Source organism: Microtus pennsylvanicus, chromosome 20 (genome assembly GCF_037038515.1).
Source record: "Microtus pennsylvanicus isolate mMicPen1 chromosome 20, mMicPen1.hap1, whole genome shotgun sequence".
NCBI lineage: Eukaryota > Metazoa > Chordata > Mammalia > Rodentia > Cricetidae > Microtus > Microtus pennsylvanicus.
In genome coordinates, this window is record NC_134598.1 from 28,784,451 (window position 1) to 28,811,744 (window position 27,294).

Genomic DNA, 27,294 nt, shown 5'->3' on the forward strand with positions numbered 1-27,294 from the left:
GCAGGGTCTCACTCTATAACTCTGGAAGACTATGTAAACATGTAAACCAGGCTAGCCTGAAATTCGGAGATTTACCCCAGTCAATGCTTCCTTGAGTACCCAGCTAGTTTTAAAACAAAACAAAACAGGCTGTCTCACTTTCTCCTAACTCAACATTGTACCACACTGATCTTAGATTCACAGCACCCTCCTACCTTTCAGTATTGAGATTACAGGTGTGAACTATCACACCCAAGTTTCAAATTGTGGGAAGCAAAACACATTTCTCATTCCATCTTCCCTTCCTCCCTTCTCAAAGGAGGGAAGACTGATTTCTGCTCAGTCCTGGAGGCTCAGCCGCACAAGTGTGATGACCTGAAATTGTCTCCTCTGCACCCATACCAAAAAGGCTGGATATGGAAACAGACTGTAACCTTATTGCTAGACGGAGCTCAGAGGTATTTTGGGGGTGTCAGGAATTGCTGGCCAGCTAGTAGAGCCAACCAGCTAGTTCGCCTAGCTGGAACATCAAGCTCCAAGTTCTATATGAAACATCCTGTCTCAGAATATGGAGGTGGGGGAAATAACTGAGGGTTCAGTCCCTCCGACCTCACAAGTGCACCTAAGGGCAACTAACACACCCACACATACCCAATATACAGCATACAATAAATAAAAAAATAAGCCTCAGTTCTGTATGAGGAAAAATGAACAGGTCTTTAGAGAATGGGGAGGCCCTGGCCTGTCACTGTCCAGAGGCCTCTTCTAACAGAAAGGGCTTAGGAGGGAGTCCTCTCCCTTCTCAGAGACAATGCTGCTGCTGTTGTAAGTGGGAGAGAAGTGTGTTGAAGAACGAGACTCACCCTCCTGAGTTCAGAAGAAACAATAATCTCATTTATTTTCCATTTCCGTACTTTAGAAGTATTCCCAACCTTTTTAATGGTACTGCTTTTCAACTGTAGGTGAACTTTAACAAGTTTGTTTTTTAAGATTCTAATGCATATATCTCAAAAGGCCTCCCATACCAGCTCTCCAGAATTTGGGGGAGAGGGCACTAAATACTGCCCCCTGGTGATTCAAATAGCAGCCACATCAGTGAAAAACAGTGGCCTGTTGGTTGAGCAAATGGGTGGATTGGTAATGTTTGTTTGGACACTCCCACTCTGAAACTGTTTACTTTGAATTAGAGGGCACAGTTAGCAACTAACTAGCTGACCAGAATTAGCCACAGAGGTTTTGGATAACCAAGGATACAAAGAACACAGGAAGGCCGGGCGATGGTGGCACACACCTTTAATCCCAGCACTCGGGAGGCAGAGACAGGCGGATCTCTGTGAGTTCGAGGCCAGCCTGGTCTACAAGAGCTAGTTCCAGGACAGGAACCAAAAAGGTACGGAGAAACCCTGTCTCGAAAAATCAAAATAAATAAATAAATAAATAAATAAATAAATAAATAAATAACAGTAATTACCACCACGGCAACAAAGAGTGGAAGAGTTCTAGTAGGAGCATCCTGTACTGGACACCAGCAATCTAATGCACACACTGTATACATCAACTCAATGAAATCACTGCTGTCCAATTCTAAATCCTGTTACTAGCTCTTTGACTCTCCTGCAGACTGAGATGCCTAATGCAATGGATGCTGCTCCTGCTTACATTACCTAAATAAAGCTGCCTTGGTTGCTTGGTAACGATATAGTCTAAAATTAGAGAAGTGAAAAGGGGACAAGCTGGCTAGTTTTTTTGTCAACTTGACACAAACGAGTTATCTGAGAAGAGGAACCTAAATTGAGAAAATGCCTCCCTCGGACTTCCTGAGGGCAGGTCTGTGGGGACACTTTCTTGAATAAGGATTGCTGTTGGAAAGCCTAGCTCACCTTGGGGGGGTGGGGGCTTAAATACCATCCCAGGTGGGTGGTCCTTGGTTGTGTGAGAAAGCAAGCTGAGCAAGCCATGGGAAGGGACCCAGTAAGCAGTGTTCCTCCATAGTCCCTGCTTCTGTTCCTGCCTTGGCTCCCCACTCTCCTCCTCAAGTTGCTTTTGGCCACGGTGTTCATCACAGCAACAGAAACCAAAGTAGGACGGGAGGATAACAGACTGGGAATAAGGAGAAAAAGAAGCACTCCTGTGGAACTGAATGGAAAAGAACAAACTATGTCAGCTACAGTCTCTTGTCAAAGACCTTCTACATAGTTTAAAACCCTTTTAAGATAGTACTAAGTTGGGCTGGAGAGATGGCTCAGTGGTTAAGAGCATTGCCTGCTCTTCCAAAGGTCCTGAGTTCAATTCCCAGCAACCACATGGTGGCTCACAACCATCTGTAAAGAGGTCTGGCACCCTCTTCTGGCCTTCAGGCATACAGACAGAATATTGTATACATAATAAATGAATAAATATTTAAAAAAAAAAGATAGTACTAAGTTCATAGTACAAAGCTGAAATCATCTAGGTAATCTGAAGTATTAAGGGGAGGGTGTCATAGCCAAAACACCTTAATTTAATTCCAATTTTAGTTGGGGATATGTTTGCTACAAAACCTTATACACTAGTCAATCACCTTCTAAAATTGAGGCCTACCCTGAACAAAGACTCCCCAGCACTAAACTTACTAAGCGTTCTACTATTAGAATGAATCAAATATTACTGTTACTGGACACTCCCTTTTGTAGTATCTCTTAAGCTAAGTACTATTCAATAGTCTTTCTGCCAAGAGGAAGAATATCATATATAGATTGTACCCCCAGTACATATACATAAATGTTTAATATCTAAACAAGTAAATAATTTTGCCAATTATTTCAATTGCCAATGAAAATTGTTTTGGTGTTTGTAGTTGCTGTTCTCTAAATCCTGACCCTGCTTCAGTTAAGTGAAGTACTAGATTACAGGCACATGTCACCATATCCAACTTCCAAGTTTTTTGTTTTATTAACTTGTTCATAGAATACAAAATTAATTTAAATACAGTCATATTCCTAGCACCAAAATCTAGTCACATTTGAGAATGTTGTTATTCTTACACAGACAAAATCCCCAGAACTGTTTAAGGTGTGCACTTGCTGACGACTGTGACTCTGCCAGCTTCGTTCCTCAAGGTTGGCTGCATACTGATAAACTGACATTTTTTTCAAATTGTACCACAAACAAATTTTTCTGGCTTAGAAGCTAGTGATCACACTTTCACAGGTAGAGCAGGGACGATGTGACGCTAAGCATATCTGTACTGTTGGCGTTTCAGTCTATGTGCTACCAAAGCCAGCATAATGTATTGTAAGTTCTCTCAGCTTAACTTGGATCTCAAATGCAGCAACCACAGCACAATGTCGTGCCTACAGATGTCCCTAACAGATGCAACCTATGCTTCTAGTAACAAACAGAACAAAAGAAGTAGGGCAGCTCAATTTTTTGGTGAAGCATGAAAAGACACAATGGTCTAGATCTGCACTCAATCCAATTATGCCAGCAGCATAATTTAGTTTCAGAAAAGAATTAAGAGCCCATGGGCTAATGAGATGGCTCAAAGGTAAATTCATTTGTCATCAAGCCTGATAATCTGTTCAAATCTGACTTCCAGGACTTATAAAAGGAAAAAACTAACTCCTATAAATTTTCCTCTGATATCCACCCACCCCCAAAAATAAATGCAATAAAACCCAAAGCAAAGACTATGTCACACTAAAGATAAAGTAATGTGGCTGAGTGTGGCGGTGCACAACTTACAGTCAAGGTTATAGAGAAGGCCTGTCTCAAAAAAAAAATTAAATAAATAAAAATAATAAAAGATAATGTAGGAAGCCCTAAGATTTTAAGGGGATGTCTCTCTCCAGACAAGCCCCCTTGGAAGGGCTGTACAACCTCAGAGCAGTGCCAATGTAGTCTGCATGAATGGTAGCCTCTGCTGGGTACCATTTTGCTGGTTCCAAAGTCAACTTTTTTATAGTTTAATACATGAAAATGGATTTTACATGCTGACTTTTACACAAAGGATCTCATTTTCCTAGCCATTATTGGTAAACAGGTATCACTGGTTTTCAAAATGGTTGGTTCATTTCAGAATTAAAGTTAGGGTTATGTATTCTGTGTTAACTGATTCAAAATTTTCACTCAGTAGGATACAGTGTATGTCTAGAGTGCAGTAGAATCTTTGCAGAAAATCAGTTAATATTAAGAACCAATACCACATAACGCTCAGTACTGTGTTAGGCTTTGTTTTTGCACTCTAACCACCATAAAGCTAACAACGAGAGAGAAGAGGGGAGGGGAGGGGAGTAGAGAGAGGAGAGAAGAGACAGACAGACAGAGAGACAGACAGACAGACGGACGGACAGACTCTGAGACTCAGTCAGTCAATCCATCCCCAGAAAGGTCAAATAAAGTTACTCAAGTACTACTTGGCAGAGGCAAAAGTCAAGCCAAAATAATCTGGCCTTGGGTTTTGTGCTTCTACTATACAGAACCACAACCACACATCATATTCCCTATAATCAGCATTTTGCTCTGGGGTATTTTAGCTCCACAAATGAGAACACTTCTACTATCTGGAAATCTAATGACAGTTAAAATTAACCCGAAGTGCTGTTGGGTGCCACTGAGTGCACCTTCTATAGACCACCCTTTACACATTAGCTACTCTATCTCCACCAACCAGCATGGGCCCAATCCCCAGTATCCACATGTGTCTCAACCCTAACTAGTGGAAGAAATGAGCATCTCCATAAGGAAAAGAAAATGACCAACTAGGAGTAGGTGACGTTCAAGAACTTATATGTAAGTCTAAGAATTTGGGAAGCCAGACAGTGGCTGTAAACGGTAGAAAAAGTGGTGGTGGGGGGTGGCAGGAACAATGAGACATTGTTCCAACTTTCACAAATTTACACTTTTGCTCAACAGCTTTTTATAGTCTAACTTCACAAAAACCAAATCCAAGGGCCAACAAAACCAGGCTCAATTTGTTCTTTGCTCTTCCAGCAGCTTTAGTAATCCGTCTGCTGTGGGAGCTCCTTCCGCTCCTTCAGCCAATAGCCTTTAAGATACCAGCCCACTTGTGCATGATCTCTTATACTAGAAATGCAACTGTAAAGCCTGCGCTGGCTCTCTTGCTTCAGGCTCTCTCTTCAGGCTGAGGACTGAGCTTTCTCCTTCCCCTAATTCTCATTGCCAAGCCTCTATTGCCTCTACTTCCAGCCTGGTCGCCATCATCCAGCCTATACTTCCTGCCTGGCTACTGGTCAAGAAGCATTTTATTAAAAATAATGCAAGTGACAGGACAAAAGACCATTGTCCCACAGCATCCGTCCACTTTCTCTCTTTCTATCCCTCTCCCTACTTAGCTCTTTCCTTCTACCATCCTTGGTTTTTTTTTTTTTTAAGCTATCTCACTATGAAGCCCTAGTTGGCCTCAAACTTAGGTTGGTCCTTCTCCTGTATCTCCTAAGTTCAGGAGTCTCCTCAATTAATAACAAACATGGCCTCAATATTGACTGTTTATCTTATTAAAGATCTTAGGAATGAAGAGACAGCTTTGATCTCCTGCATTAGACTAAAGCCAAGCAGGTTCCAGGGTTCTCTCTCAACCAGCCTAGCGTAACAATAAGGCTTGTCTCAAAAAAAACAAGAGGGACAGTTCCTGAGGAATGATCCTTAAGATAAGCCCCCTTGTTTCCACACACATCACCGTTAATGTGTGTACTTTCTACCTCAAAGTTTTTGTTTGGGCTTTTTGTTTTGTTTTGATTTTTTTTAAAGAATATGAAGGACTGGAGAGATGGCTCTGCATTCTCTTATAGAGGACACAGGTTTGGTTCCCAGTATCCACATGGTGGATCACAAGCATCTGTAACTCCAGTTCCAGGGGATCGATGCTCTTTTATAGCCCCACAGGCAATCCTGCATTCACATGGTGCACATATATTCATGCACGCAAAACTCATACATGTAAAATAAAAATAAACTTTAAGTAAAGAATTGAAATGAAACAGCATGAGAAAATTTGGAACACGGAGCTATCTGCTCTACTCCAACTATGGTAGGACGGCAGTGAATAAGGCCAGCCTGAGCAACTATCCTCGTTCAAAGTAAAAGGAGACAAGGGTGGGGCCAGTGAGGCAGTTCAGCTCTTAAAGGCAAAGGCACAACCCACCAAGCCTGACCAAACTTAGTTCTACCCTGAAAATTCACAAGGTTGAGAGAAATGACTCCCACAAGTTGCCTTCTGAGTTCCACATGTACACCAGGCACACACAGGGCACATACACATGTACAATAAAATAAAAAGAAAAGCATTTAAAGTATCAGGTTAAATTCAATTTAAATTTAAATTTTTAGGCATGTGAACAGCCTAAAAATAACAAACAACAGTGAAATAATTCAAAAGATGAATGAATGTGGGCCAATGAGATGGTTCAGCAGGCAAAAGCACTTGCTGGTGCTTCATGACCTGAGCTGGATCCTCAAAACTCAGAGGAAGGAAAGCACCAACTCCCAAAGGCTGTCTTCTGACCTCCACAAACATGCCATTGCACTCACACACCTGCATTCACAGACACATAATAATTATTTAAAAAACAAAAAACAAAAAACGGACCAGTAGGATTGCTCAATGGATAAAAGGTGCTTACCACTAAACTTGAAGACCTAACTACAATTCCCTGAGCCCACAGGGTGAAAAGGGAGAATTGACTTTCAAAAGCTCTTTTCTGCTCTCCACATGCACACTATAGAATGTGTACATGCAAACACATACAAAAGTCAATGAAATATACAATATTAAAAATATAAATGTAGAACTCATTTCGTGATGCTAGTTTTACAAAGTCATAAAAAAAACCCTTAGAATAATTGATTTAAGCCAGGCAATGACAGTACACACGTTTAATCCCAGCACAGGAAGCAGAGGCTGGTGGATTCAAGTTTGAGGTCAGCCTAGTCTACATAGCAATTTCCTGGACAACCAGGGCTACACAGAGAATCCTGTCTCAAAAAACAGTAACAAAAATAAGTAGCTCTGGCTGCTCCTCCAGAGGACCCAGATTCAATTCCCAACACCTATATGGCAGCTCATAAATGTCCGTAACTCCAGTTTCAGATGATGAAAACATCCTCACACAGAGATACATGCAGGCAAAATATCAATACACATGAAATAAAAAAATTTAAAACGTAGCAGTTGTTCCTGCAGAGCTTTGCGGCAGGTTTGACTCTGGAGTGTTAGCACCTGGTTCTGATGTCTTCTGTAACTGCTACCTTTTTGTGTGCCCCCCCCCCCAACCCACCTTCTGTTTGAAGTATGTAAATCTTACCAGAGCAGTTCCTAAAAGCTTCAAAGCCTATGCAAAATTTGGTTGTGGGAGGACTCAGAAAACAGATTTTTTTTTCTACTGTGACTGGGAATTGCTTTAGCTTTTGTCTCTTTGAGGAGCTTCTGATAAGAGGTTATGGTGTCCGGAAATTGACTTGCCAAGGTGTAAATTGCATAACAATAAGAAAAGCCTTTGTAAACTACAGTCAGTTCACCAGTCTCCAAAGGCTAAAAATCATCCTAGAGTGAACCCTGTTTCTCCCACAGATCCACACAAACAGAACATCCAAAACATTATTTAAAAAAAAATTGAAATAATATAAATAAAAACGATACAAAAAAGCTAGCTAGATTTAGCCAGAATACTTAAAGAGACTGAAGCTGGTTTAAACCTTGAAGCCGGCTTGTATCTTCAAGTAAGTTATTTAATCATCAGAACCATCTCTGAAAACATTTTACAAAAATGTACACAAACACATCTACAACGGTGGAATATGGATTACATTAAGAGTCTTTAATATCGCCGGGCGATGGTGGCGCACGCCTTTAATCCCAGCAATCGGGAGGCAGAGGCAGGCGGATCTCTGTGAGTTCGAGACCAGCCTGGTCTACAGAGCTAGTTCCAGGACAGGCTCCAAATACAGAGAAACCCTGTCTTGGGGGGGGGGGGGAGGTCTTTAATATCTAATGATTATTTAAAGCTAGAAAAGTATAAACTGGGCAGTCAGTGGTGGTGCAGGCCTTTAATCCCAGCACTGGGGAGGCAGGGGCAGGAGGATCTCTGTGAGTTCAAGGTCAACCTGGTCTACAAGAGCTAGTTCCAGGACACCCTCCAAAGCTACAGAGAAACCCTGTCTTGAAAAACAAAAACGAAAGTATAGCAGCCTTCCCCTAAGCATAACTAACATCTTACAGATCTCTACAGGACTGAAGCCAAGCCAAGTACTGTAACATCACAAGAGCATCTTATTCCTGCCTATAAGCAGCACCATGTCAAGCACTTTTCTGCCTTTACAAAAGGTCTACACTGGAAAATTGGTGTTAGCTATGAAGTCAACACCTCTCTCTTATCTTCCTATGACTGCTCAACTCTCAACAATATGGTCAAGGGAAACAGAAAACTTGTTCCTCAAGGATTCTTTTCCTATTGAGTATCACCTGACATTCATCCAATTTGGAATTTATCCATTATTGAAAGAACCAAGTAAAGCATCATTTCCCACTAGACATCCAGGGATGATTTAACTTAAGAGCAGGCAAATTCATCACTGTGATCAATAAATATAGAAATATCATAGAGAAGGAAGCAAAGAAAGGGCCTATCAATGAAATAAGATGACAGGGAAGATTGTGAGGTGTTACATCTCAGTTTTGTGTGTGGATGTCAGAAGACAACTTGCAGAAATCTGTTCTCATTCTTCACAAGGTTGGTGCCCAGGAAGTGAACTCAGGTTATCAGGCTTCGCAGCAAACACCTTTGCCCATTGAGCCATCTAGTTCACCAGCCCAACTGTGAGATTTTACATGGCAGATGGAGTTGGAACCCAAGCCTATAAACAATGGAGATCCCTAAAGATTACATTTTCAGGTGTCTCACTGTGAAAAGGTGTTTGTGAATGAAGAAACGGTGATGGGGGAAAATCCAGAAGAGGACAAAAAGCCCACATTGATGGTGGCGCACGCCTTTAATCCCAGCACTCGGGAGGCAGAGGCAGGCGGATCTCTGTGAGTTTGAGACCAGCCTGGTCTACAGAGCTAGTTCCAGGACAGGCTCCAAAGCCACAGAGAAACCCTGTCTCGAAAAACCAAAAAAAAAAAAAAATCTGGAAGAGCAATGGACTTCAGATGACTAAAACTAAGTTGGCACTGGTGAGGCTGGCAAAGGAAAGAAACACTAGCAGTACTGATAGACATATCAGAGAGAAGTCCAGAAAATGTAAATTTTTCTCTGTAAAACAAAGTTGGATGAAATATACAAGACTTCTATGTGAAGATAAAAATCAGGGAATGAGATAAATCTAAAACCCAGTTTGTTCTATGTTTTGTTCAGTCACTCATAACCAAGGTCTGGAACTCACTATACAGCCAAAGATTACCTTGAACTTCTTTCTGGTCCTCTGCCTCTAATTCCTCAGTGCTGAGACCACACACATGCACCACGACACCCAGTAAATATATGAGCACCTGTTGGATTCATGGCCTTGTTGTGCAAGCTAGGCAAGCATACATACATGTCCAGTCCTAGTAGAGATTTCTTCTGCAGGTTATGGAAATATTTCTTTTGGAATTAGTGGTATCGTTCACATGGCTCTGAATATATCTTTAAAAAAAAAAACCACTACATTTCAAAACTTGAAAGTACTGAATTTTACATTATATAAATTATACCTTAAAACAAATGAGATAGGCAGTGGTGGCACGAGCTTTTAATCCCAGCACTCAGAGGCAGAGGCAGAATGATCTCCGAGTTCAAGACCAGTCTGGTCTACAGGGCAAGTTCCAGAACAGACAAGGCTACAAAAAGAAACCCTGCCTCAAAAATCCAAAAAATAAGGGGGAGGGAAATGGGAGGCTGGGAGGAGGCGGAAACCTTTTCTTTTTCTCAATAAAAACTAAAAAAAAAAAAAAAAAAAATCCAGAAAATAAATAAACAAACAAATTAAGCAATTAGTTTTTTTTTCAATATTTAGTGAGAATATTGAATAAAAATAGGAATTTTCCCTATTACTATTTTTAGTATAGAACATTTGGTTCAATATTGGATTTTTAATAATGTATTGACAACCTTCTAAAATGAAAGAACTTACTCAGAGATCCACTGGCTGAGTGCTGAGATTGAATAGGTGTGCCACCACCTCCTCACTAAGACCCAGTCTTAAAAACAAAATAACAAAAAACCCAGCTGTGAAGAATATTCCTTTACATTGTGTGAATACATGTCACTATGACTGACTAGTTTAATAAAGAAGTTGACTGGCCAATAGCTAAACAGGTAGAGGTTAGGTGGGGCTGCCAGACAAAGAAATGGAGAAGAGGTGGCTAGGGAGTTGTGAAGAGATGCAGAGGAAACAGATGGGAAATTAACTTGCCATACTGAGAAAAGGTATCGAGACATGTGGCAGGGCGTAGCTAAGAAACATGGGTTAGTTAAAATGTAAGTTGGCTACTAACAAGCCTGAGCTACTGGCTGAGCATTTATAATTAATAAGTCTCCATGGGCTGGAGATGGCTCAGAGGTTAAGAGCACTGACTTTCCTTCCAGAGGTCCTGAGTTCAATTCCCAGAAACCACATGGTGGCTCACAACCCTCTGTAATGATACCTGGTGCCCTCTTCTGGCATGTAGGTACACATGCAGACAGAACATTGTATACATAATAAATAAATAAATCTTTAAAAAAAGTCTCCATATAGTTATTTAGGAGCAGCAATAGAATACTTACATTCATGGGGTCCTAGCTTCAACTCTAGCACAATAAAAAGCAACAACAAAAACACAGACATGACTGGGGGAGAGGGGGGCTTAATGGGAATAGCTCTTCTACAGCCAAGGGTAAGAAATGTCAAGGTTTTTTTTTTTATTGTTTTGTTTCTTCGAGACAAGGTTTCTCTATGACTTTGGAGCCTGTCCTGGAACTAGCTGTTGTAGACCAGGTTGGCCTCAAACTCACAGAAATCCACCTGCCTCTGTCTCTTGAGTGCTGGGATTAAAGGCGTGCGCCACCACTGCCTGGCAAGAAAAGCCAAGTTTTATAATTGTGAATCACTGTTTCCAACTGTGAAAAAAAATCACCTGCAGGCTAATACCAAGAATTAGCTGCAGGCAGGAGAAAATTATAAAGAATGCAGTTTTTCTTATTCTCTCCAAATGGAAGTCAGATACAAATAAATACCTTCTCTGGAGTTAACAAAATGGAAAACAAAAAAAGAATCTGTTTTGTTTTTTTTTTGTTTTGTTTTGTTTTTTCAAGACAGGGTTTCTCTGTAGCTTTGGTGCCAGTCCCGGAACTAGCTCTTGTAGACCAGGCTGGCCTCAAACTCACAGAGATCCGCCTGCCTCTGCCTCCCGAATGCTGGGATTAAAGGTGTGCGCCACCACCGCCCGGCCAAAAAAAAAATCTGAATCCACTTTTAGACTTAGTAGAACACAAGGTGGTATTTTTGTTTGTTTGTTTGTTTGTTTTGGGGGATGGGAGGGTGGTTCGAGACTGGGTTTCAACAGTTCTGGCTGGCCTTGAACTCAAGAGGGAGAGTGCTTGGTCTCCGAGTAACGGGATTAAACACCCAACCAAAGACAGTTTTGTTTAAAGCTAATATTCAAATGGTCTCATAGTGATATGACACTTGAATGTCTTCCTATTAAAAACAAAGTCAAATCTGGTATCACAGGGCTGTAATGAATCCTAGCATTTGGGAGTGCTGAGTGAAGAAGACTCCTTGTTTGAGGATACTGGCCACACAGCAAAACCTCTTCTTGTGGGTAAGGAAGGGATTCAAAGAGAAGACAGGAAATAGCGAGTGATCTGGTGACAGCTGTTTTCTAGCCCAGTCTCAAAGAACCACAAACTGAATGAATGCAGGGAACTTGAGCAAACCTACAACAAACTTCAATACTATATTAGGTAAAAGCCTGTGATTAAACAGTAAAGAATTTGATGGGGGGGGCGGGGAGCAAAAAGACAGAGCCTGGAGAAATGGCTCAGCGGAGGAGCACTTGCTATTCTTACAGAGGAGCCAGATCTGGTACCTAGTACCCGCAGAACAATTTACAACTGTCCTTAACTCTAGTTCCACGGGATCAAGTACCCTTTTCTGGCCTTCATAGACACCACACGAGGTGCACATACTACAACATGTAGAAAAAATACTCAAACACACACACACAACTAAGATTTTTGCTTTAAAGCAAGAAAATGAAGTACCTAGATCCTTCACTTGAACATGCTTCCATTTCACTAGTCCACATATAAAAATACATGTGTAGTACTTAGCCCAGGGAACTAAACCACTTAGGTTTAAATTAATACTCCATAAATCCCTGAACCCACTGTGCAGGACAGTTATCTATAAAAAGGGATAACAGTCACAGAATTATTGCTGGAATTAAATTAATGTATGTACTGTGTGCTTAGAACAATGACTAGTTCATTACCAGTAAGATACCACTATTATATAGAATAAAAAACTGTATGGTCAACCTCATTTCAAGAATAGTTGCCACTGGACTGGAGAGATGTCTCAAAGGTTAAGATGTCTAAGAGGTTCTGGCTGCTTTTCCAGAAGTCCTGAGTTCAATTCCTAGCAACCACATGGTGGCTCACAATCACCTATGAGATCTGGTGCTCTCTTCTGTAGTATACATATCTGCAGAACACTGTATGCATAATAAATAAATCTCTAAAAAAATAGTTGCCACAATTTTGGGTATAGTGTCTCATGCCTATAATTCCATTATTTGAGAGGTTGACACTGGAGGGCTGCAGAGTTCAAGGCCAGCTACACAGTAAGTTCTGGGACAGCATGATTATGACAAATAAATATTACCACTACAACAGTATCACCTAGAAGACAAACCTCTAGGCTATACCTACAAGAGATTATTTGGATTAAGTTAGCACATGGGCATTCCTATGAAGTATTACCTTGATTTGTTTAATTTATTTGAGAAGACTCACCCTAAAGAAAGGGCTTGCTTGCTTTCTAGGCTGTGTAAGGACGGGATATTAATGGAACATGAACATTTACTGCTCTTGGCTTCCTGTGCACATACAACTTGACCAGGGACCTCAAACTCCTGCCTTTAGCTTCCCTACCAGGATGAAATGTACTCTTGAACTGTGAGGGGAAATAAACCCTTTCTTGGGCTGGAGAAATGTCTCAGTGGTTAAGTGCACTGGCTGCTCTTCCAGAGACCTGGGTTCAATTCCCAGCACCCACGTGGCAGCTCAAAACCATGCTTAACTCCAGTTCCAGAGGATCTGATGCCCTCTTCCAGCTTCCATGGACACCAAACATACATACAGGCAAAACACATGGTGTGCAGACATGCACATAGGCAAACACCTGTACAAATAAAATAATTAAAAAAAAGAAACCTTTCTCTTTCCTTAAGTTTTATGGGGGTTTTTGGTTTTTGATCTGGTTTTTTGAGACAGGGTTTTTCTGTTTAGCCTTAACTGTCCTCAAACTCACAGAGATCTGCCTGCCTCTGCCTCCCAAGTGCTGAGATTAAAGGCGTGAGCCACCACCGTCAAGCATTTTTGTGAAATTTTTAATCATGGCAACAGGAAAAGAAACCAATACCCTGGGCTAGAGTATAAGACCATATCTAAAAGAAAAAGTCACTATATACTACAACTCTCTACTGAACATTATCCACAGACTAAATCTGAATTTAACAATCTAAAAACTGACAAAGCTTTGCCTGCCAAAGAGTTTTGTAATACTAAACAGAGATCAAATACAGGGCCTCACACATTAAAACAAATACCATACCCACTGAGCCACCTTCCCATACACCCCTTATACAGCCAAGGTAGTACTCAAACTCACTATCTTCCTGCCTCAGCCTCCTGGAAGGCACAGCAGTGACATACCACTATTTCTGGCTGCTCAACAGTGATTAATGTTCACTCTGAATGCGGTGACTAAACAGTAATGATTTTCAACAAATCCTAACCCTAAAGCTTTTAAGATGTTACACAACAATCACGCATACTGGACCACTGCTTTCTCTCTTTCTACCTTATGCCATACAATTTTCCAGGAGAGGACAGAAAGACAGACAAATCAGTTATGAGAGAATGAAATGTGCCCAAGGAGTCTTACTAGCTTAAGTTTTCTTAGCTACAATAGCTGTAATCCCTAAATCTGTAAAGACTGAGAATACAAATTGATTTGTCTAAAATTAAACAAACTGACAGAGACAAATGATAGCACTGAAAATTAAAGGAGAGCTTGCAAATCTGAACAGCCAATTTTCTTTTTTAAACCAAGATGTATCAGTAATTAGATGCTGAAGTCAACGTTTCAAAGTACTTTAGGGACTGGCTATGGATCAGCAGTAGGAGCTCAAGTATAAAATGTGCAAAGTGAGGCTAAACTACATAGTGAGCTGCAGGACTAAAAAATAAAAACCAAGAATGTGTCTGGGCAGGACATACCTCCATAATATCACACTTAAGAGGCTGAAACAGAGGATCACAAGGAAGAAACCATCCTGGGACACAATGCAAGGCCCTGACTCAAGAAGAAATAAAAGACAGTAAGAAGGAAAAAAGGAGAGAAGAGAAGCAGAACACTCACCAAACAGGAAAGCAGAACTGGGAAAAAGAATAGCTAATCTCAAGAAACTGGCTTGCTAAACCTATAGGTTAGCTGTTTGACAGGTTGGTTTTGAGATAGCCTTATGTATTCCAAGCTGGATGAAATGCAATGGAAGAGGATAACCTTGAAGTTCAGGATCTTCTTGCATCTACATCCTCAGTGCTCAAACAACACCCCATAGGCCACCAAACCCAGGGCGTTTACATGCTAGGCAAGTAACCACATCACCAGCTTACTAGATTTTAATCAAGTAAGTCAACTCCTTAAATCAGCTACCATTTTATCACAGTATTTTCTCATCCATGACTAATTTTTAAAAGACAAAAGAATGTCACTCTGGATGTTTCAGCATACTCATGATCCCAACACTCTGGAAGCTGATGCAAGACATCAAATTCAAGACCAACCTAGTCTCAAAAACAAATGGGATCAGAAATGGCTCAGTGAGTAAAAGCATAAACCTACCAACCTGAGTTCTATCCCAAGACAGAACTCATGGTAGGAGAACCAACTCCCATAAACAGTCCTCTGAGCTTCTCAATGTGTCACGGTCCATGTAAACACAAGCAAATACACACACACACTTACTTGAAAAAATGGGAGGGGGTTCAAGACAGGGGTTCTCTGTGTAGCACTGGCTGTCCTGGAATTTGCTCTATAGATCAGACTGGCCCAAAACTCAGAGATCCATAAGCCTCTACCTCCTGAGTGCTGAGATCAAAGGCATGCACCACCACACCCCACTAAAAATTAAGATTTTTAAGATAAGAGTATCCTATCAGTGTAACATAAAGCTGAAATAGATTTATCTGTTCCAGATATAGCCAATTTTTCTTTATGATAAAAGAGTGAGATAAATCTCTCACTTTAGGAATACTTTTGAGTGGCCTTTGTTAGCTTTAAATTGAGAAAAATTGATGTGGTGGTCTAGATCCTAGAATCCCAACATTCTGGAGGCTGAAGCAAGATCTCAAGTTTGAGGACAGTTCAGGATAGTTAGGCAAGACTTTGTCGGAGAGCAGCAAGGGGGTGGGAGTAGAGATTAATAGCTAAAAAAAACAACTACCAATACCCAGTATCACCCACAAAAAATGCCATATAAACAAAACTATTAATATTGGAGAGCACAGTTTAAAAAGCTATCAACAAGCAAGTAGTTAAAATCCTACAGGCAGATCTATAAAGACTGATTCAACTTGAAGCTAAATTGTTGACAGGTGGGTGGAGAGGATATCAAGCATTTGCATGAGTAGAGGAAGAAGCAGAACACTCGTGAACTGAACTACTGTGGTCTTTCTGACAGGACACAAGTGTCTGTAGTTAAGAACTGAAATCCTAAAAGGTAGATGGGTGAATTTTAACCATCTCTCTGCACACTTTAGAGCTTTTCACCTGTTTTGTCTTAGTCTTGTTTTTTGATGAACTGGGTGTGGAACACAAAAGACAGGTCAATTGGTAAGAGGGCTTGTCTAGCATGGAAGCACCACAGAAAACTAGGTGCGGTGGTACATTTGGAGGCAGGAAGATCAGGAGTTCAAGGACACCCTCGGCTTAAAAAAAAATGAAGTCTAAGGGCAGCCTGGTTTAATATGAAATCTTGGGTACAAAGAAAAAAGAATATATATATGAATATATATGAGTATATATACATATGTGTGTATGTATATATGTGCACATATATATCTTTTCAGACACTGCTGGTTCAAATGAACACTACTAAACACAGCAACAACATCAAATTATACCATCACAGCTACTCTAAAACATTTTCCAAATAAATCTCATTCAATATATCAGTTGCAGTGTCTTATCATATATATGCCTTGACATTAAGCAGCAATGCTAGAATCACCCCAAGTCATAATACAACTTTAAGTGCTAAGTGCCATACAGCAGAAAAAAAGGGGACTATGTGGACACAGAAACAAGACAATTAAAATTAAGGTAGACTTCTCTTAGGACAGGATTTATGAGAAAAGAGCACAATACATTACCAAAGTGAGCAGAGCACTTAGAGATCAACTAAGGCTACATAGTGAGATCCTGTCTAAAGCAAAGGAGAGATTATCTTGCACCTTATTGCCATCAAGGTATCTGTACATTCTTTGTCATTTCCAAAAAAGAGACAAGAAGGTCACACTTCCAATTTTAAGACCATAGGAAAGTCATTTTAATCACTAGGCTATGAAATGTTATCTAGTTCACAAAATGTCATCAAGGATCAGTGGCTTTAGAAACACACAAATATATATTAATAACTGCCTAAAGCAAAGTGTCTAAATCAAACTACTTAGCATTTGTGAGATAAGAATAGTAATACTGCCAGGTATAGCTTATACTTTTAATTCCACAACAAGAAGGCAGATGCAGGGAGATCTCTTGAGTCTGAGACCAAGAGGAGTTACAGGAAGAGGTACTGTCTTTAAAAAAAAAAAGACTATTAGCATTAATAAACCTTATCCTTTGAAAGCCAAAGGCTACCAAGAAATACAATAATAATCCAATAGAAGAAAGTATGGCCTAAAGCCTCAGCTACCCTTACCCACTGTTCTAGTCACATAAACCCCTGTACAGTAGTAACCTGTTTGAAACAAGGTCTCATATATCCTGGGCTGACCTCAACCCCTTAAGCAGCCAAACTCTCCTGCCTCTATCCACTGGAACCTTAGTATTAAACACCAGGACAGACAGGTGTGCTGGCACACACCTTAAAGCCACAGACAAATCAGTTTGAGTTCCAGGCCAGACAGGGCTATAGAGGAACCACTGCACCAAAAGAACAAAAACAAACGAAGAAATACCATGACTGGTGTGTGGGCAGTGTTGAGGATGGAACGCAATAGGCTTGCAAGCATTCTACCTGAGCTACCTCCAGTCCAAAAATTACTTTTCCAAATAAACTTTAATGTAAATATGTTTTCTGCTTGGGGTGTTGCTTGATGGTAAGGCATTTGCAGAGCAGGTACAAAGCCCTGACTAGTTTCAATCCATCTAGAAATTTTTTTTCCTTATTGTAGAACTCTACATAATACAAAAATGGATACTAAAAAATATTCTAATCTCTTAATCTGCCCCAGTGATTGAAAAAAAGTTCTTTACAGCTAAAAGTACTAAAAAGTCAATTAATATTAAATAAGTTAAAGGTGCCTGCAACGAAATACTGTAAAGATTATATTACAGCACGAGTTTACCACTACCTTGTTTTAAAATAGCAAAATGTCAACACTGAATATATGCATAAGCATTGTGTACCAAATGAACTATGAGCATTTCAACTTTCTACTTTAAGACATTTCTGTAAATTTATAACCAATATTCCACAGAATTCATTTTCTCATCCAAGACTTTCATATTACTGCAGAATATTAACCTTCAGAATCAAACAAAAGTGAAAAGTAACATCAACTATTAGGTTTACTGTACATTTTCGAGGACTATAGTCATTATCAATCTGCTATGTTTAGTCCATACTCGATGGTCTGTGGTGGGAAGCAGTCGTTTTCTTTTTTGGTTTTTTCAAAACAGGGTTTCTCCGTAGCTTTGTAGCAAGTCCTGGAACTAGCTTTTGTAGACCAGACTGGTCTTGAACTCACAGAGATCCGCCTGCCTCTGCCTCCCGAGTGCTGGGATTAAAGGCATGCGCCGCCACAACCCGACTCAGCAATCATTTTTCAAATAGAATCCTGATTAACAGGCTCACTAGTGGCCATGTGTCTACCAAAATTTAACGACAGTCAGGATCTCCCCGTGCCCGACCTAACAATTACAATCTACTTGGAAAAACGCCGAGATTCATAATATAGAGGTAAAAGTCTATGTTAAGACTCCAGTGCTCACAACTTATCCTTTCTTCCTAAGGACTTTTGTCTTACAAATGGTCTTGTTTTTCTAATTCAAGCACCTTCTGTCAGACTCACACACAGTTGTGACTGCCGGATGGCCTACACAGTGCATCACATCCTCCAAAGAGGCCGTCGATTCAAGTAGTACAAATCTCGCCTTAAACTTTTAAGAGTGAACGCTGCTATAAATACATGCTCACTAGATTACAGCAAGCAAAATGAAGCTTCAATTTGGGCAACTCACTGGCACACTGAGCGGTGCAGATTTTTAATACCCTTCATTAAAAAAAATGCCCCTCAAACATTTAAGATTTAGTCTTCTTGGATTGCAATACCTATCGCGTCTGAAGACTCAATGGTGTGATGTAAAGACTTCAGAAAAATCAAGATACGACTCTTTTCACGGCTCCAGGCGTACTTATCAAAACACAGTATTCCTCAAGAGCCACGGAACCGCTTAATATTTAAGGCGCAGGAACACGGCGAAGGCAAACTATTTCGCTCATCATCATCCCCGTAACCGAGGCCCTCCAGAAGCCGTGGGTGAAACTAGCGCCTCGAAATAGAAAACACTTGGCACAAAAAGAGTTTGCCAACCGGAATGAAATCACTTCGCGGTGGGAAGCGAACGCGGAAGCCGGGGCAACCGGGCGCCAAGCCCCCAGCGGCGCTGAATGCGGGCAGCCGGGGCGAACATGTGCAGTCGGCGGCAGGGCGAGCGGCCCTTCTCCCGGAGCCGCCTCTCGCCAGCGGCCCCGCCCGGTCCCGGGGCTGGTTCATTCATTCTGCACCCGGGGCGGCCGCCGACGAGAACCGTGGCTCCGCGGCGGAGCGGACGGCCCGGGCCACAACCCGCGCTCCGAAGCCCAGGCCACGCCGCGATTCCCGCCCGCGGATGAAGAAAGCCTGCCGAGGCCCGCGGCCGGTCCCGCGACAGCCCCGGAGCCCGCAGCCCCGCCCTCCCCCCCGGCACCGGGCCGGGCTTCCCCTCCCCGGCAGCGGCCTCACGGCCCCGGAGCCCCCAGTGTCCGGCGTTCAGCGGCGGCCGGAAGTCTCCTCGGCGCCCCCTCCTCAGCGCCCGACTTCCTCGCCGCCGAGGCCAGACCCTTCTCCGCGATGCCTCGGGCCTCTCGGCGGCTGCCGAGGCAAGCAGATGGCCGCGCGGCCCGGCGCGCTGGCGGAGGGGAGCCGAGCGAGAGGCCCGAAGCCCGCTTGGGCGGTTACCTTGATGATCCTGCGGGGCAGCCCGGCCATCTTGTCAGAACCCGAGTTCGGCCTCTGCTCTTGTCTCCGGCTCCGCTCGCCTCACGCACGAGTGGAAGTCCCGGGCTCCACTTCCGGGGGACGTCGCCGCGCCCGCCGCCGCCGCTGCTGCTGCCTCCGCCGAGGCCCCTCGGGAAATGTAGTCCCTGCTTGGGCGCGGGCTTCGGACGGCCTTCCCTCCGACCTGCTGGCCCCCTCCCCCGCACTCCCCGCCCCAACCCCAGCCGGGGGTGGCGGAAGTGACGCTCCGCGGCGGGGCAGGGACTTGGGGGAGGCGGCGCCGAGCTGCTTCTTCGCCCACGGCGGAATCTGCGCGAGACTGCGCGGCCGGCGTCGACGAACGGCTACGTGCGGCCGACCACGCCTGCGCCGGTGGGCGACGTCACAAAGACCCGGCCCCCGACTCAGCCCATTCATTCAGTCGTTCCGTTTGTTCATTCAATGTCGCCGCCGCGCGTAACCGCCGTTCGCATTATCGCGCGCTCGTTCCAAGCGAGGAGCGGACCGGTTCTTGATGGCAAAGCTTCTAACTAATTATCAAGACCCTGACAAGTAATTCTAAACGTTTAAATTTCACATTTAAGAGGGGGGTGGCCTCTCTACCCCCCCCGCCCAAAAAAAAGGAAGAGGCGAAAGGAATGTCACTAGATGCCTGGGCCTAACAGGATTTTTATCCTTTGGGTTTATTGACTTTTCGGCGAAAGGGTTCGCCACGGAACTCAGTCTGGCCTGGAGCTCTCTCTACTATACCCCTTCAGCTGCCTTTGAACCGGTGATTCTTCTGCTTCTGCCCGCTGCGTGCTGGGATTGTAGGTCTGTGGCACCACTTAGGGCTGAGCTTAGCACTCGAGACTTATTTCCTAGCTAGAATGATCCACCTAGAGGATTGGAGCATTCAGTAATCCCTAAAGGAGTTGTACTATCTATAGAGTGAAGGCCCTAAAAGTGGAGGTGTCCCAAGAGACATGGCTGGGTGTTTTCATTTCCTTTTGCTATGACAAAATACCCCACGAGGGCAACTTAAAGGAAAAAGGGTTCATTTCAGCGCAAAAGTACAGGCTACAGCCCGTTATAAGGGGATAGTCGCAGCAGCAGGCACAATCAGGAGTTTTACATGCCAGTGCTCACCTTTCTGTTTGGACAGCCCAAGTCACATCCGCGATTAAGATGGCTGTCCATAAATCAGTTAAATCAAGACAATCCTCCACAGGCAAGCCCAGAGGCCCTTGTCCTAGGTGTTTTCTAGATTCTATCAAGTTGATAACACTAACCAACACTGTCTGGTGCCTTCCAAGGATACCACCATGCCAGAGCAACAAATGGAGCCATTTCTCCAACCCTGTTCATGACACTCAAGATGTTGCTGCTTCCATTTTAACATGCGGTGTAGATGGGGGTTTTTCCTAAGATTATAGCAAAGCGGTGCAGCTGCTTTCCCGGCAAGTCTAACAAACACAGGCCTCACCTAACAGTGGCTCCCAGCGCAGGAGCACACACCGGTTGTTGTTTTACTCTTCTGGTGTTGGGAGCTGTGATCCCCCAGATCCTGAATTGCTTGTAAACTTATTATGCTTGCAGCTGCTCTGTGCACGATACCCTCAGGAGTTCCTGATGGCAGAGGAGTGGTTTCTGGTGCATTTGGCTGGGGTGTTAAGGATCCCTGTATAAGCTGCCCCTGGACACACTAAAGGGGGCATTCTTGTTTGAAGGACGAGTCTCTGTGTTTCTTTGTGTGTTTAAATTTCCAGGCTCTTGCGGGGCTCGTGAATGGTCCTGTAGTTGCAGGCGCCGCAATACAGGAATAGTACCATACTCTCATGTAGTACAGGCGGGCGGTACATTCTTGTTTTTTTGTTTTGTTTTGTTTTTTTGATTTTCGATACAGGGTTTCTCTGTAGTTTTTGGTGCCTGTCCTGGAACTAGCTCTTGTAGAACAGGCTGGCCTCGAATTTAGAGAGATCCACCTGCCTCTGCCCCCCCAAGTGCTGGGATTAAAGGTGTGCACCACCACCGCCTGGCTTACTCTTGGCTTTTTGTGGGGGTCAGCCATCCACCTCCCAAATAAATCACAGGAGGAAGCTTATTCTTTCTTATAAAGGCCCAGCCTTAGCTTGGCTCATTTAAATTATCCCATCTACCTTTTGCCTCTAGTCCGTTTCCTTTTCTTCCTTCTGCATATCTTCCTTTCACTCTTACTCCTTGGCTGGGCCCTGGCGTCTCCCTCCACTTGTCTATTCCTTCTCTTTCTGTCTATCCTCTCTGCCTGCCAGTCCCGCCTGTCCTTTCTCCTGCCTCGATATTGACCATTTAGGTCTGTATTAGACCATCAGGTGTTTTAGACAGGCAAAGAATCCCTACTTCACAGAGTTAAACAAATGCAGCATAAAAGAATGGAACACATGCCAGGCGGTGGGTGGCGCACACCTCTAATCCCAGCACTTGGGAGGCAGAGGCAGGCTGGCAGATTTCTGAGTCCAGGCTGGTCTACAGAGCAAGTTTTAGGACTAGCTCCATAGTTACTGAGAAACCCTCTCTCAAATAACAAAACAAAACGACAAAAAAGAATGCAACACATCTTTACTAAAACAAATATCGGGGGGCTGGAGAGATGGCTCAATGGTTAAGAGCACTGACTGCTCTTCCAGAGGACCCAGGTTCAATTCCCAGCACCCACAACTGTCTGAAGATCCGGTTGCAGAGGATCTGACACCTTCACACCAATGCTCATGAAATAAAGTTAAGTAAACCTAAAAAACATTTAAAAAAAAAACAAATATTAAAACAAATGATCCACAGCATAAACAAATGAAACACATCTTAAAATAATAATTTGTAACAATGAATTCTACCTGGTATTAATAATAAAAAGTTGGAGTCAGTTATGGGGTGAAAGTTGAAGTACCAGAGACGCAGAGCAGCCAGCCACTAGAGAGTTCTTACCTCTACCAATGCTCGGACCAAAGGGGTGATCCTGTCCTCAGACTGACTGCACTGAGCTCCCGTCTCCTCTCACCGCCCAGTCTCATTGCTCCTCTTTCCATCTCCTAGTGCTGGGATCACCTCTGTGTGAGCTGTTTCTCTTTCAGACTGGATCAATTTCCAATTTCGCGTAGCCCAGAGATCCATCTCCCTGTCTCCCGAGTTCTGGGATTAAAGGTGTGCGCCACCACGGCCTGGCCTCTCTGGCTAGCTAGCGTGAGGAGTTCTGCGCTCTGATCCTCAGGCAAGCTTTATTAGATCATAAACAAAATAATCACCACAAATATTCTACAACACAAAGAGGAGATGATGACTGCATGCGGGATCGACACAGCGCGGTGCAGGGTTACAGTAAACAACTGCAGAAGAGGTGGCTCACACCCTGCTGCACTTAAGAGTCCATCGTCGGAACGACAGTGATTGCAGTCTAATGTGTTAAGCTGTAACAGGCTTTCCCAAGGCGCTATTGGAGCAGAGAGAAGCATTAACTGCCTTAGAATTCAAGAAGGTTGTTAAAATCTTAAAGGAGCTTCTAAATCAGTGGTGGCCCCCAACCTTCAAGTTATTTTCATCACTACTTCATAACTGCAATTTTGCTATTGATATGAACCACAATGTAAATATCTGTGTTTTCCGATGGTCTCAGGCAATCCTTGAGGGGGTGCCGAATGACCCACAGGTTGAGAATGGCTGTCCTAAATGGTGAGTTAGAGTCTGTGGGACATGGAATAGCCTGTAAAGCAGCCCTTTACTATGAGGAGGAAGAGAAAATGCAATAAGGAAAACTCAGAATATGAGCACAGAAAATCAAGGAAGAATATGAGAAATGTTTTTTGCTGGGTTGTAACACATCCATACATGTGTACTATTGTCTACAGTACGGTTCGCGAGCTGGGAAAGGGGCCTGATTTAAACAGACAGACAGACAGAGACATGGGTCATCCTTGAATTCCCCAAGAATGCCCTCTTTATTGGATTCCAGGCAGAGAGAATAAATAGGAGAAATCTGGGAGGAAGAAAGAAAAGGAACAAGAGAACAGGGAGAGGAGGACGTTAGGGGCCAGCCACCCAGTCAGCCACGGAATAAGAAGGAAAGAAAGATATACAGAAGAAAGATAAAAGCCCGGAGGGGAAAGGTAGACAGGAGAATGTAAGATAAGCAAAACTGGCAAGAAACAAGCCAAGCCAAGGCAGGGCATTCATAGCTAATAATAATACTCTTCCATGATTTATTTGGGAGCTGGTTGGCGAGCCACTCAAAAAACCAAAATAGTTAGATATGCCACAACAGATATCCAGCATCCCCCTCTGTACAGGCTGTGTTACCTTTATAGATGGTTCTATTACAAAGCATCTGACATGATTTAAAAAGACAGAAGGTTGCCAGAGGTGTTCACGTGTAATTCTAAAACAGGAGGCTGAGACAGGAGGATTGTTTTGAATTCCAAGCCAATTTGGCTTACATAGTTGGTGTGTACAGAGCATGATCCTCCCTCAAAAGAGGAAAAAAGAGGAGAGGGGGAGGTTTAAGTTCCTGAGCTGTTCGAAGTTGTTCTGGGCTTCTAGAGGGGGGCGGGGCATCATGACAGGAAACCACTTACCTATGGTGTCAGAGAAGCAATAAAGACAAGTAGCTGGTGTCCCAGTGTGGGTGTCCTGTGATCAAAAGACCTCCCGTAGAGGATCTAGAGAGATGGCTCAGTGAGTTACAGCATTTGCTGCGAGAGTGAGAGAAGCGGATTTGAAATCTCCAATACTCATATAAGTAAAAAGCTAGACATGGCCGACCATAACAGCTTTTCCATGGTCGTGTGCTTCAAAAAAGACAAGCGGGGGACCCGAAATGATGGTGCAGACCTAAAACCCTAGAATTCAGAAGGCAGTTAGAGGCCAGCCTGGGCTATATAGCAAGGCCTTGTTTACAAAAAAAAAAAAAAAAAAACGAGAGAGAGAGAAAGAACAAAAGAAAAGAAAATTCGTTTGGAAAATATTCGTCTACCCATCACCTTCAACAGAAGCCCTGTATCAACCCACAGCAGTCTTCGGAAAGAAGTATTTATTTACAAGTTCCCTTATTGTTTCTGGCAGTGTTGGGGAAACTGTTTCGTGGGTGGTCAAGACAGAAGTGTCTGTGAGAGAAGGGTTCATGGCTGCTGACTCAGGCAAGCCGTGGGTGGGGAGGAAGAAAAGGCTAAATACCAACACAAAACAAGACAGGGAGACATGCCTGCTGCCTTACAGGCCTGCCTCCAACATCAGAAGCCAAACTGTTAAGCAACCCAGGGAGGGCCTGAGGAATGAACATGAGAGGAGTCATCACAGGTCATCCCTAGTCCCTCATGGCATTATCTCAGTGGTCCTGAATGAGAGGAGATACATTCCAGGAGGTTCTGCGTCAGAACACTTGCCTTTGTTGGTGCTTTCTGTTTTCTAAGACACTGGTGTTCTCGAGAGCCTTCCACTGGACAGTGACTCAGCTTTTGGCAAGAAGGGTGGCAGGAGCAGGTAACAGCAGAGCCTCCCAACTGTCTCTGTGCACCACCCTTTCAGGTTCCCAGAAGTCCTGCATGCCATTCCCTGAGGTCTGCCGGTGACTGACACACTCAGCTCACCCAGCCTAACCGCTCTTGTCATTTCCTCCCACCTGGCACGCCCCACCCAACTTGGTTTTCCAGCCACTTCAGCCGACTTCCTGATCATCCCCAGTCTGTCCCCAGTGCTCTCCATCCCTCGTTGCATCACTGCCTTCAGGAGATGGCCCACTTCTAGAAGGACTAGACAAACCTTGGTTTGTTTGCTTCAATGGGAAAGTAGTTCACTGGAAGAGCATTCTAATAGTTATAACTTCCTGAATTCAAACTCAGCACTGGAAAGAGAAAAAAGATGAAGAAAGGAGACCGGTGGTGGTGGTGGTGGTACACACTTTTAATTCAGGAGAATCTCTTTGAGCTCACGGCCAGCTTGGTCTACAGAGTGAGTTCTTCTTGGACAGCCAGGGCTGTTACACCAAGAAACCCTGTCTTGGGAACAAAAGTAAGTCAAATCCATCTAGTAACAGGGCTGTCTAGTTGGGTCCGAGATTGTAGCAGAAACACACATTGGCTCAATCTAAACCTCCCACTGGCATCTGACACAAGGGGCAGTCTTGTAAGACTAAGTCTTCGTTTGTAAGGAACAGGAAGTCTGGAGAAGTCAGAGTAGTTATTGTCTCTGGTCACTCCTCCAAGGTCACCTCATGCTCACAGCTTTGGATAAAGGCCAGCTCCTCTCAAGGGGGCTGGGAATTGCCTCTCTCATACTTCCTGGCCTATGGGGACATAAAGGAATGTGTGCTTAGTGCAACTGAGCCTGAGGTATAGAAATGCTATTGCCTGCAATCCTATTAAACCAGCCGTACCATCTGAATGATACCTTCTTGAGTTATATCCCAGTTTTGGTATGTCTTCTGCTTTCTGTAAGTCCTAACACATACACCAACTTCAAGCTAAAAATCCATAGATTAAGACATTTCTGTTTTCATTTTTCTTTTATCCTCCTCCTTTGCCTCTTATTTGAGGCAGGGTTTCTCTGTGTAACCCTGGCTGCCCTGGAACTCAATCTTTAGACCAGGGTGGCTTTGAACTCAGAGATCCTCCTGCCTGTGTGTCCGAGTTCAGGATTAAAGGCATTCTCCCCATCCCCCCCATTTTATTACCTTCATCATATCATTCAAAAAGAAAAAGTAGGGCTGGAGAGATGGCTCAGAGGTTAAGAGCACTGCCTGCTCTTCCAGAGGTCCTGAGTTCAATTCCCAGCAACCACATGGTGGCTCACAACCATCTGTAATGAGGTCTGGTGCCCTCTTCTGGTCTGCAGCATATTTGTAGGGAAATGCTGTATACATAATTAATAAATAAATCTTAAAAAAAAAGAAAGTATTTTAGGGCATAGGAAATAATCTAACTCCTTGGGGTAGGTGGTCATAAATTTACTATGCATATTTCTTCTAAGTACCCATGTGGTGTAACTTTAGCCAGCAGAGGTTGAGCCATTACTCAATGCCAAGCCCTGTGCTGAGCATTTTATTGTTATTTAGTCTGCCCCTTGGGTCTAGAAATAGGCAACAACATAATTGTCTGCCTTTTTCACAGAATAAACGGAGACTTAAAATATTACATAATTTAATTCACCCAAATTACTTAGTTAAGGAGTGGGAGAGTCCAGATTTAAATTTAGGATATTAATTTGGGTTTAAATTGATAGTCAAGGCCAGAACCCACTTGTTAACTCGCTCCACTGCTAACTCTCTAACCTTCAGCACCCCCGAGAGTAGCTATTCAGATGGAAAAGAAGACGGTCTGACTTAGAAAGCCTGAGATTATTTTTGTTATTTGTTTGTTTTAAGATAGGATCTCACTATGTAGCTCTGACTGGCCTGGAACTCACAGAGATCTTCCTGTCCCTGACTCTGTGTGCTGGGATTAAAATCACATGTCACCATGCCTGGCTTCTAAAGGCTTTAAGTACGGCATAATTCCAGCTGGGCTACACTTGGCTGAGCATCAGAGTGTTAGTGCCCAGCCCTAAACCCCACTGGGCTATACCTGGCCCAGCTCCAGTGTGCTTG

The 27,294-nt window shown here is 43.3% G+C and overlaps 1 protein-coding gene across 1 annotated transcript in view; it reads right to left on the bottom strand.

Annotated features, from left to right (window-relative positions):
- Ube2n (ubiquitin conjugating enzyme E2 N) overlaps window positions 1-20,024 on the bottom strand; it is a 30,505-nt gene extending 10,481 nt beyond the window's left edge. Inside the window, exon 1 of the mRNA XM_075954055.1 lies at window positions 19,671-20,024. Within this exon, the coding sequence (XP_075810170.1) occupies window positions 19,671-19,700 (30 nt within the window). The 5' untranslated portion in view covers window positions 19,701-20,024. The remainder of the gene's footprint in view (window positions 1-19,670) is intronic.
- Between the last annotated feature and the right edge of the window lie 7,270 nt (window positions 20,025-27,294).